At 38.8% G+C, this 12,453-nt stretch overlaps 1 protein-coding gene across 2 annotated transcripts in view; it reads right to left on the reverse strand.

Moving 5' to 3' along the window:
• Nucleotides 1-259: 259 nt before the first annotated feature.
• The window catches only part of ube4b (ubiquitination factor E4B, UFD2 homolog (S. cerevisiae)), a 43,467-nt gene continuing 31,273 nt past the window's right edge, over nucleotides 260-12,453 (reverse strand). Inside the window, exons 19-29 of one of the 2 annotated variants that reach the window (XM_052105252.1) lie at nucleotides 10,437-10,536; nucleotides 10,173-10,300; nucleotides 9,989-10,087; nucleotides 6,856-7,091; nucleotides 6,610-6,736; nucleotides 6,312-6,456; nucleotides 4,826-4,960; nucleotides 3,277-3,468; nucleotides 2,947-3,121; nucleotides 1,781-1,927; nucleotides 260-1,650 (exon numbers count right to left, since the gene is read on the reverse strand). In XM_052105252.1, the coding sequence (XP_051961212.1) occupies nucleotides 1,586-1,650; nucleotides 1,781-1,927; nucleotides 2,947-3,121; nucleotides 3,277-3,468; nucleotides 4,826-4,960; nucleotides 6,312-6,456; nucleotides 6,610-6,736; nucleotides 6,856-7,091; nucleotides 9,989-10,087; nucleotides 10,173-10,300; nucleotides 10,437-10,536 (1,549 nt within the window). In that variant the 3' untranslated portion in view covers nucleotides 260-1,585. The remainder of the gene's footprint in view (nucleotides 1,651-1,780; nucleotides 1,928-2,946; nucleotides 3,122-3,276; nucleotides 3,469-4,825; nucleotides 4,961-6,311; nucleotides 6,457-6,609; nucleotides 6,737-6,855; nucleotides 7,092-9,988; nucleotides 10,088-10,172; nucleotides 10,301-10,436; nucleotides 10,537-12,453) is intronic. The other variant, XM_052105253.1, reaches the window with a different exon arrangement.

The raw sequence follows: 12,453 nt of genomic DNA on the forward strand, positions 1-12,453 counted from the left end.
TTTCATCTATAAGAGCAACTTATTTTGAATTACTTTTAGCACTTATTTGACTGTAAATATTGCATGACATGATGATGAACTAAAAAAAAAAAAATTCTCTCATTTACACACCCTCATGCCGTTTCAAACGTGTATGTCTTTCTTGCATGGAACAAAAATGATGATGTTTGGCATAATGTTAGGGACTGACAGCCTCAGTCACCATACACTTTTATAGCTTTCACACAATGAAAGCAAATGGTGACGGAGAATGAAAATTTTCCCTTGTACGCTACAGGGAAGAAAGTCAAATGGGTTCAGAACACCATGGGGGATGACAGAATTTAAATTTTTTTAATGCCCTATCCCTTAAAGTGACAGTTCACCCATACATTTTGGCACCCATTCACTTGCATTGTATGGACCTACACAGCTGAGACATTCCTGTAATTTACATCTTAATTTATGTTCAGCAGATGAAAGAAATTCATGCACATCTATGATGCTAAGAGGGTGAGTAAATCATGAGAGAATTTTCATTTTGGGGTGAACTATCCCTTTAAGAAATAGCCAGTAAGTTTAAAAAAAAGAGGTGCAACAGCTATAATTGTGTGTGCATTGCCATTTATTACAGCTCAAAGACCTGGGTCTGAAAAATGTTTATAGCAAAGGAAGCAAACTCCTGTACAGTTAAACCCTTGGGGGGTGGGGCAACATAATTTATGCTGAAGTTCAACATTTGGGGTTAATATTAATAACAAGATCTGACGGACCTTTTCAGTCCAAAATTTTTTGGATGAACAGAAAAAAAAAAACATGGTATACTAAGATTGATAATGATAATCGTGCCACAACACAGCTTCACATTCTCTCATTTAATCCTGTGTTTCAACTCCTAATTTGAAAATAAAAATATTCAACAAGGTGCATGAGGATTCTTATGTCAAAGGCAGTGCACAAGTGATTTTTCCAAGTAAAAAGAAATAACAAAAACATTTCCAAAACAGCCAACATGCTCCACTAGCATATTTCCCCCAATTTAAACCAACACCTTTTTTGTTTGTTCAATAAAACAATGTAGAATTGGTTAATGAGATGATTCTTTCCTATTCTAAGTGTTCTGTGTTAAAGGTACTGTAGGTTTGGGCCCAAACGGTAATATGTGTCTATAGCTAATTCTTTTTGGTAGTATTGACTGTCCAAATGGAAATGCTGGTATTGATTAACAATATATTTCCAAACAACACACACACATGAAATGGATCCCTTTCCTCTTTGCTTACCATCGAAACCATTAAAATGCACCCACAAGGCCAATGAAAACAAGTAGCAACTTTTGAATACATCCAATTGTGACTATTGTGGGGTGAGACGGTTGTGCCTCGGTATGTATGTAGATAAATACAAATTCAAAATAAAAAAATTTCAAAAGCCTAAACTTTATTATATTTCAATTTAGAACCATGAGCCTTTCAGACAGTGGCTCAAAAGAGAGGATAAAGGGGAGGGGGCAAATCAAATTAGGTAATTTGATCTTTTTTCCTGTTCAAATTCAGTTCATTTCCACCATGGTGAAAACATTGAAACGGAGGGAAAGCTGGGCTCACTAAGAAAAACGGCCAGTCTGTTTCTCTCTCATCCAGGCCTGGATTCGCTTCTTCAGCTCTGGGACTGCAGGGAAGAAAAATAAAATATATAAATGCTACACAGATTACCTATTAAAAAGGTGGCAGCAAGGTCACTCCAGCTGTCTATGAGAAGCTTAAATGTGAAAAGCAGCACTACAGTGTGTGTTTGGTACCTGGTTCCAGCATGTTCTCAGTGAGGGGCTGTCTGTTAAAGGGGTCAGTGGGAGAGTTCAGGAGGTGTCGCAGGATGATGGCTCGGTCCATGATGTTTCCAGAGGGCAGTTGCACAGGGTCAGACATAAGAGTGTCCATCAGCGGGTCTGTTCAAGATAGGAAGGCACTGTTATTTACTAACTACTAATAACTGTTATGATCAAGCTATACACTAACTCATTAAACAACATATATTTGTTGACTTTGTGAACCAGCAGAAATGGATGTAAAGGTAGCCATGACAGGGTCCATTTGTGGCTAGTTTAAAAATAGAACGTGGGCCAGCCTGAGTTGGTTTAAACTACAGGGATAGTGACATATCCAAACATTTTTAATGTAACACTCCATTAGAACATTTGAGACTGAACACGTCTGATGATTTACAGTTACTGAGCACTTTATTAGGAACACCTGTACAACTATATATTCATGCGATTAACTAATCAGCCAATAGTATGGCAGCAGTGCAATGCATAAAATCATGCAGATACGGGTCAGGAGCTTCAGTTAATATCCATATAAACCATCAGAATGGGGACAAAATGTGATTTCAGTGATTTCGACACTGGCATGATTGTTGGTGCCAGACGGGCTGGTTTGAATATTTCTATAACTGCTGATCTCCTGGGATTATCACACACAACAGGTTTCAGAGTTTTGGCACTCGGAATGGTGCCAAAAACAAATAACATCCAGTGAGCGGCAGTTCTGAGGACAGATATGCCTTGTTGATGAGAGGTCAATGAAGAATGGCCAAACCGGGCTGACAGCAAGGCTACGGTAACTCAGACAACCACTCTGTACAACACGTCAAATCTTGAGGTGGATGGGCTACAACAGCAGAAGACTATGTAGGGCATTTTATTAGGACCTTAGTGTTCCTAATCAAGTGCTCGGTGAGTGTACATTTATGCATTTGGCAGATTATTTAATCCAAAGTAATTTGAAGAGTATTCAAGGCATACATTTTATCAGTATGTATGTTTCCTGGGAATCGAGCCCATGACCTTGGTATTGTGAATGCCACACTGATCAAGTTGAGCTATAGGAACTCTTTGGAATTATGTATAATTTAATCTGGATTTCTAAATTATGTTCTAAATTATACTGTATGTTTAGAACCCACCTTTGAACTCATCTGGGGCATCACTGTAATCCATCTCAGATTGAGAATTGCGGGCTACTATCTCCTCTACCTTCTCAGCCAGAAGTTTGAATTTCTCAATAGCAATGGTGGATTTTATGCCGGCCTTTCTCATTTTAGAAATGATCTCCTCAAAGAGCTCCCTGCTGTATGATCGCTGAATGTGAGCAAAAACAAAATTAGATTAGCATGTGAAATCAGAAAAGAGACATAATTAAGTTTTTTCCCCAATACAATTCAGCACCACACAGTAGTAGAAGTAGGGGAAGACTTCTTACTACTACTGTGAGATGTTGCTGAGCAGATGCAGACCTGGTCATCTGCAATGGCTTTAGCAAATCGGGCACAGTCCAGCTGCAGGTAGATATCAGTTAACTGATCCAGGAGCTTCTTTGGCTCAAAACCATATTTTTCAGGGTTTTCCACTTTCAGGTCTCGACATTTAGGCCCACACAGCTGCTGAAGATTATAGTTCAACATGGCGGCCAGACGAGGCCCCAGTTCCTGTTCAATAAAACAGTATATACGTCAGCCACCATACAAAAAAATTATCACTTATGTTTATTTTATCATGAAACTACATATACACAGTTTTGCTTAGCAGTAGAACTGTCCTTTCTTACACCTCTCTGAATAAGCAGCTCAACTTTCCCTGAAGACTATAAATACCTGCATAGGGCAGAGTGCAGGAGATTCATTTCCAGCCAGTGGCAGATTCTCACGTTATAACCAAACCTAGATTCATCAGACTACCTATTTAGTACTTTACCCATTTCGATGGTAATAATTAAAATAAGAAATGTCCTTCTTAATGTCATTCATCTGTTGTTTGTTTGGTGAGAACATGCTTCAGCCGACAAGCTTATACTGCTGTGCTGCCATTGCTTAAATGTCTTAAACCCCATAAACACATGCAGCGACTGTATCACTTGATGTCGCTAGTCTCTGTACAGTGAAGTCACTCTTGGGTGTTCAAACTGCTGTCACTAACGTTATTGGTGGACTGCACAACTGGTCATATCTATAAAAAAATGTGTTCACAGATTAGATATATTGCTGGTAAAACTAACAAATCATTTTAATTTGAGAATAAATTTGTTTTCTTGTCGTTAAAAATGAACATTCTGCTGTAAAGTGTTGTTATAAACTACAGCAGTGCTCAACGCATTTAATCATTAACCAGATTAACAATCTATCAATGTACTAAATCTACAAATCAGACTCACTCAGAATGTCAACAATTATTAAAACGTCATTCTATTTGAACAAATAATACATTTTCTTGTCCCTAAGAATAAACATTCTGCAGGGGAGAGTTTTTTAATATGAACTGTAGTAGTGCTCAACTGCTTATTACATCATATCATTAAAAAGATGAACGAACTATCATTGTACAAATCAAACTCACTCAGACTGCTGACAATGTCCTTTCCATGCATCATTTTTTTTTTATTATATCCATGTATGGTTACAGACAAATCATATAGAATAGTGAAATCCCTCATAGAAACTTCTCCTGCCTTGCCTGCACTTGACTCCATTATCTTAAAGGAGATGGGTGATGTGAGCTCCAGTGATCACCATCTTCGCTTCTATTGGTTGTCGTTCCTTATTTGCATAAAGTTAAACTTTTCTCAACTTTGTCTTGTTGCTTGCCATGCCCACATCTATTTGCCAGAGGTTGCTTGTGTCGCTTGAAGCCCCAGATCTTATTGAAAATGAATGGGATTTTGTTGCTTTGTCAATCGCTGCATTTGTATACTGGACTTTGATCCACAGCTCTCAGAATGCCAAAATAAACTGGCACAAGTGTGTTTGTTTTTTTAAAAGTGGTCAGAATGAGATACATTTCTGTACTTACAGGCCTGAGGAAGGGCTTTTGGACCTGTTTGGTAAGGATATGGAACATGTCCACCGTCTCTGTGGCTAAAGCCAGGTACGAGCGTGACACTCTCTCATCCTGAGTGAGCTGGGACTGGCGGCTCTGTTGCTGGTCCTGAGGATCAGAATGTTTAAAATCAAATTGGAACTCATCTCAAGGACATTTCAACTGAAAAAAAGACAAGTGAAGAAAAGAACAGCCAAAAGACCTGGGTCAGATTTCAAGGGGCACTTTTGGCAAAAACGCCCCATAAATTAAAAATGTGGGAGCAAAAAATGACCCAGTGTTGTTTGTTTATTGATTTATTTATTCATGTAACATCTCAAATAATTCTTAATAATCTATTCTAACCTAGGTATACACATAAAACATGATTTGATGTTGATTTAGCCTAATTTTATGGGTAGGAGGTAATATATATATATACATATATATATATATATATATATATATATATATATATATATATATATATATATATATATATATATATATAAATATAATCTAACTATTAAGATTCTGAACTTATGTGTGAATAAAATTAACTGATTCATTTAAAGTATTTGAGTGAAAGAATGACAGAACATTGTTTTGTATTTAGAAAAAATGCCCTTATAAATGTAAAAATGCCCCTGAAAATTAAATCCAGTGGGCAGAGATTGCCCCTACATGGAAAAAATCATTTCTGACACCGTTTAAGACACAAGCAAAAAAGAAAGAAAGAAAAGAACTATGCTTCAAGCATAATCTATAATGATAGATGCTTTAGGACGTCCACTTTAATACCGACTCCTATTCAAGAAAAAAGAAAAAAAAAAAGACACAATAGAGTCGCTTCTTCCATTAAGCAGTATGCATTTTAGAGGTCGACTGACAGTGGATTTTGCCGATACGATAACTAAGGTGTTGGACAAGGCCAATAACCAATTTATCGGCCGATACATTTTAAAATTGGGATATATAATATTATAAAAAATGTCATAGTCTATCATTTACCTTGAAGTTCACAGACATGAGGCTACAAGGCTCCAAAATTAATAAAATTCCAAAAGCAGTTTACTGTGCAACCAAATAATTAAGATTTGGTGCATAATGTGACTTAATCATAAACAAGCCTGAAATACACGGGGACTCTTATTTTAAAATGACAGAGATTTGGCTCTGTTACAATGCACTATATGTATTTATTTGCCAAATAATTTTTTCTAATAGCCTGTGTATATCACCAGATGAGGTTTATTAATGAGGAATAAAAATTAATAAATAAATAAAAAAATAAAAAAAGAGGAAACAAAAAAATACGAATAATCTACCGACAACTATCGCAATAGATTTTGCCGATAACTGACAGTTCCAAAAAGCAACTATTGGCACGGATTATTCTGTAAAACCAATACATCGGTCGACCCCTAATGCATTTAAGGGTGGCAAATGAATTATTGGTCAAGCTGTGATATCTGCTGACCCTGGGCAGCTGATCCCATTGCTCTTTGTTCTTCATCTCCTCCTGGATCTCATGGATGCGTTTCAGAGACTCCAAACTCTCATCCAGGAGAAAAGTTGTATCATTAATTAGCATGTTGATGTAGCGCACAAACTGCTTTCCAGAGCTACAGAATGAAAGAGAGAGAAGAAATATTTATTTTGATTTGAGTTACCAATGACATTTACAAAGTATCCACTGTAAAAATGATGATTTAACACTATATACACTTTTAAATATTTCAAAATGCTTTTAAAGACTAAACTAGTACTGAACTCACTTGAACTCCTCAAGGAAGGTGCCTTGGTGGCTGACATTTTGCCACAGGCTTTTAAATATGGTGCTGATGTGGTAGCGAATGGTGAACTTGTCATAGAACTCACTTGTGGCTCCAGTGTGCTCCACATCTAGGGAAGCAGTTAAAGCAATTACCATGTACATAAAATAAAATGCAGAATGATATAATTTATTTAAGCCATTATAATGTCCCTCCCACTGATGGGTAACAGAAACCGCCCCCTTTCACCTGTATAGAACTTCATGAGGGCAGGCACAAGCTGATTGACAGCCTGTGGGTGGTTCTCCATCATCTCAAAGAAACGCTGAGTGCGTGGCTGTACTGCAGGGTTGGTGACGAACAGCACCTCCACCAGCTTGGCGATCAGGTATGGGTTCTTAATATAGTTCTGACTGCAAATGAAGACCACCAGGAAGGTCACAATGTCCTGAGTGCATGGCTCATAAAGAACCTGTGGAGAGTACCTAAGCAAAGAAAGAGCAAAAAAGTGAAAACTTGCCAGTATGCAGTATCAAACACTCCCCTCTCAATATCAGACAGTGATAATTTACCTTTTAAGGACTAAATATTATTTTAAATAGTGCTGTAATTATTTTGTTGATTTAGCACCCTAAAAACACGGCGCTTATGACTATAGTTGCTGAAAGCTAGTTAAACGTAACATATCCAAAATGAGACACTCCAAAAGCATCTGTATGACCCACGAGTACATACACCAACAATTGAAAATAGCTCAGATTAAAGTAGGACATTAATAGGGTTATGTGCAATGATGTGGAAATAAATCAAACAATATTTAGACTTTTAAAAGACACTTTTTGTAAAGTAGAAGCTGCCACAATAAATTGGTTTAGCTGTGCACTCACTGACTGTTCTGTATCATTAAGTGATTTTAAAATGAACTTTTATGTATCTTTTATTTACTTTATCATTTCCATGTAAAGCACTTTGAATTACCACGTTGTATAAAATGAGCTATATAAATAACCTTGCTTTGCCTTAATGTAAATGAAGTAATGTATTGAAAGTATCTGAATTATAATATTCAAATGATCATTATTACTTAATAAATTGTCTTTATTTGGGGGCCTGTCCTAGTAAACATGCTAAACTCAGCAAAAAAGAAACGTCACTTTTTCAGGACACTGTTTTTAAAAGATAATTTTGTAAAAATCCAAATAACTTTGCAGATCTTTATTGTAAAGAGTTTTAAACAGTGTTTAAACAATGTTTTCCATTCATGTTCAATGAACCATAAACAATTAATGAAAATGCATCTGTGGAACGGTGGTTAAGACACTAACAGCTTACAGACGGTAGGCAATTAAGGTCACAGTTATAAAAACTTAGGACACTAATGAGACCTTTCTACTGACCCTGAAAAACACCAAAAGAAAGATGCTCAGGGTCCCTGCTCATCTGCATGAATGTGCCTTAGGCATGCTGCATAGAGGCATGAGGACTGCAGATGTGGCCAGGGCAATACATTGCAATGTCTGTACTGTGAGACGCATAAGACTACAGGGAGACAGGAAGGACAGCTGATCGTCCTCGCAGTGGCAGACCACGTGTAACAACACCTGCACAGGATCGGTACAACCGAATATCACACCTGCGGGACAGGTGCAAGATGGCAACAACAACTGCACGAGTTACACGAGGAACGCACAATCCCTCCATCAGTGCTCAGACTGTCTGCAATAGGCTGAGAGAGGCTGGACTGAGGGCTTCTAGGCTTGTTGTAAGGCAGGTCCTTACCAGACATCACCAGCAACAACGTCGCCTATGGGCACAAACCCTCCTTTGCTGGACCAGACAGGACTGGCAAAAAGTGCTCTTCACTGATGAGTCGCAGTTTTGTCTCATCAGGGGTGATGGTCAGTTTATCGTCGAAGGAATGAGCGTTACACCGAGGCCTGTACTCTGGAGCGGGATCGATTTGAAGGTGGAGGGTCTGTCATGGTCTGGGGCGGTGTGTCACAGTATCATCGGACTGAGCTTGTTGTCATTGCAGGCAATCTCAATGCTGTACGTTACAGGGATACTGCTTGTTCTGTGCATGATTTCCTGCAAGACAGGAATGTCAGTGTTCTGCGATGGCCAGTGAAGAGCCTGGATCTCAATCCCATTGAGCACGTCTGGCACCTGTTGGATCGGAGGGAGAGGGCGAGGGCCATTCCCCCCAGAAATGTAAGGGAACTTGCAAGTGCCTTGGTGGAAGAGTGGGGTAAAATCTCACAGCAAGAACTGGCCAATCTGGTGCAGTCCATGAGGAGGAGATGCACTGCAGTACTTAATGCAGCTGGTGGTAACACCAGATACTGACTGTTACTTTTGATTTTCAGACAGTTAATGTTAATGAATTAATAGAATACAATAAGTGTATTGTTTTACTCACAGACTAAAAGCTGTTTACTTGTGCACAGCACAGAATTACAGATGTTATGAACAGATGTGGCTTATCATGTTTCTCTCATGAAACATAAACAGAATATGAGAAACTGTCACACAATTACAAAAGAAAATTCTTGTTTAAAAAAAAAAAGCCCAAAAACACTGATACGATGTGTAGATTCTGAGGGACTGTAATCTTCACGGAACGCGTTTGACATCTGAACCGCTAAATTGAAGACTGGCAGCTGCTCCCGGGTCCTAATGGCTGTGATATCCAACCTCTGTCAGTGCGACTTATACAGAGATGTGACTTACATTTGAGTTTTGTTTTGTTTTTCTCTCAACAACGTCATTTTAACCCGGTGTGACCTCAGGTGAGACTTTATTTCCGGAAAATACGGTAAATGAATACATAAATAAAAAATAAAACATTTAATTGCAGTGGCGTTGCAAGAATTAATTTGCAAGAACAAATCTACAAATTGGAAAAGATGCAAATTTGTTGGATTTTCATTACCCAATTAGCGCTCGTCAACTCACTCACATGTGACCTCGTTAAACAACATACCTACTGTGTGTTACTTGCGTTTTTTGTAAAGCCGAATTTCAAACATTACGATAAAACATGCTACAAAGACAGTCAGAAAACATGGACAAGTTCTTGAAAAAGAAAAAGATGGACGATGGTTATGTGGGATAGTGGTGTGCCATGGGATTATTTAATCGTAAAAAGTATTCCATGGCAGAAAAAAGGTTGGGAAACACTCTCTCAGACAATGATCTGTCCTATGACATACGGTTTTGGCTCAACTCTGAATTGATTCAGAAAACAAAGTGAGCCATTTTATAATCCATATTTGCATGGAAAATCAAAAAGCTCTGAAGACATTTTTGTTTGTTTCAGTGTTAGCGTAGTTACTGCGGCTTTGTAGGGAAGAATTGCTTCATTATGTACTCATAAACTTACTGCACAATAAAAAGTAGGAACTCAGCCACATCTTCAATGTAAAACTCAGGCAGTGCTGCAAAGCCTTTGGGGATCTCTGGGTTCAGAGGCAGGGTTACACTGTAAGGAGATACAGAAAATCAGAACAGGACATCCTCTTGAATAGAACTAGAGTATCTGAGGAGGAGAAGTGAAATGAACTGACTTTGGGAAAGTGGGCTCCACCATGCACAAGATGAGCTGGATGACCATACTGTAGAACTGCAAACATCTGCGCAGCAGATTCTCGTCCAGCAGCCCTGCATCAGCGCAGGCTTTAGAGCGCACCAGTTTCTGTCAACCCAACAGTGAACAATGAATTCAAGCATTTACCAACACTCAGAATAATTTATTTAATTACTTACTACAAACAGTCACAGTCTCAACATAACAGTTGTTTATTAAAACTATCACAAATTCTCTGTTTCACCTTCAGCTGGGTTTTACATCTCTTCAGCATCTCCCGATGACGACTAGCCAATGGGGAGTCCTTCCACTGGTTTTCACTGTTCTTCAGCTCTTCAACAGTTCTGTAAAACATACACATTCACATTTACCTATTCTAACACCTTAAATACTCCACAGATAATAATTTTGTTTTAAATCCTGCCGACAGCAGGGGTCACTTATGATGTTGATCATCCAGGCTTCATGAAACCAATAAACAAATGTTAGCAGTCTTCTCCAGAGACTTGAATCCCTGCCACTGTTTCAGCACTTTATTAGGACCACCTGTACAACTACTTATTCATGTGATTATCTAATCAGCCAAATCGTGTATTAGCAGTGCAATGCATAAAAACATGCAGATAAGGGTCAGGAGCTTCAGTTAATGTTCACATCAACCATCAGAATGGGGAGAGAGAAAAAAATTCAGTGATTTCCACCATGGCATGATTGTTGGTGCCAATTGGTGTGGCTGGAGTATTTCTGTAACTGCTGATCTCCTGGGATTTTCACACACACAACAGTCTGTAGAGTTTACTCAGAACGGTGCCAAAAATAACATCCAGTGAGCGACAGTTCTGTGGACCAAAACGCCTTGTTGATGAGAGAGAGCTCAACGGAGAATGGCCAGACTGGTTTGAGCTGACAGAAAGGCTATGGTAACTCAGATAACCACTATGTACAACTGTAGTGAGCAGAATAGCATCTCAGAATGCACAACAAATCGAACCTTGAAGCGGACTGGCTCCAACAGCAGGCGGCCTCGTTGGGCACTTCATTAGGACCATACCGTTCCTAATAAAATGCTTTTATTTCAGACATTAAGCCAAACAAAGACATGACTTGGGGCCTCAACCTAGAATCACCTTGTACAAGAGGTACTAGGACAGGACAGGATTAACAAGCCTCATCAGACATAGATTAAGGGCTTTTTCAGAAAGTGTGACATATCTATCATAGGCTAGCTGACGTCAATGATAAGCAATGCAAGATGTAATCCAGTTTCTTAGTGGAAGCACCTCTCCTTTTATAACATTCATACAGTGTGTTGCACAATCATATAGGGTGATGTGAATATTTTTTCTACATATTTATACTTTCTCCTTTAATGGCACTTTTCCACTGCACGTTACGGTTCGACTCGCCTCAACTCTACTCGCTTTACTTTTCTGAGCTTGCATTTTCATTGCAGTTTAGTGCCACCTCAAAGTGATTGGCATTATAGGCTGATCGTCATAGTTGCGGTGCCTCTACAGCCGTGACATCATCTTTAACACGACACAAACTGACCAAAGCAATAACACGACCGCTAGCTGTTAGCTACCAACTCATTGTGCTGCATAAAGCAGTTGTTGTAGAGTGATTTTACACAAGTGTAACTGTTAAACTGACCTGGTTGTTTTAGAAGCAAGTTTCCAGTATCTGGTCAACTAAATAAAGTGAAGCTTTCAAGCAGAGTGTAGAGTTAACAAAACATACCATCTTCCATCATGGATCAATGGCAGTCCAGGGCATTCTCCCTCCCATTGCTTGCCGGTTTAGATAATGTCCATTTGGTCGAACCACTTCCACTTTTCCTTGATGGTTCTGTAGTCACTTTTATTTCTTTTTACTTTTCCCTACACTGTTGGTAGGTCTGGTGTTAGCAGTGTGCGGCCAACAGCTGATACACTTCCAGAGACGTTTTCGTTTCGCTCATCGCTAAGGAGTCGATTCTCCCTGACCAATCAGTGATCTACAGGAATTTGATGTCACATTTAGTATCGGCTCACTTGGAACCTCGACCGAGGTGGTCCTAAAAAAGTATCAGGTACTATCCACAGTGGAAAACCTCAAAAAAGAGAGCAGAGTCGAGTTGAGCTGTACCGTGCAGTGGAAAAGCCCCTTAAGTATGCCGTTTTTAGTCTGAATTTTGCAGAACATTTAAACTATCTACAATTACATAACAATATCAACATTACCAATAATAGTAACAAGTTGAAACTGTGGATCGCTATGAC

Source organism: Xyrauchen texanus, chromosome 35 (genome assembly GCF_025860055.1).
Source record: "Xyrauchen texanus isolate HMW12.3.18 chromosome 35, RBS_HiC_50CHRs, whole genome shotgun sequence".
NCBI lineage: Eukaryota > Metazoa > Chordata > Actinopteri > Cypriniformes > Catostomidae > Xyrauchen > Xyrauchen texanus.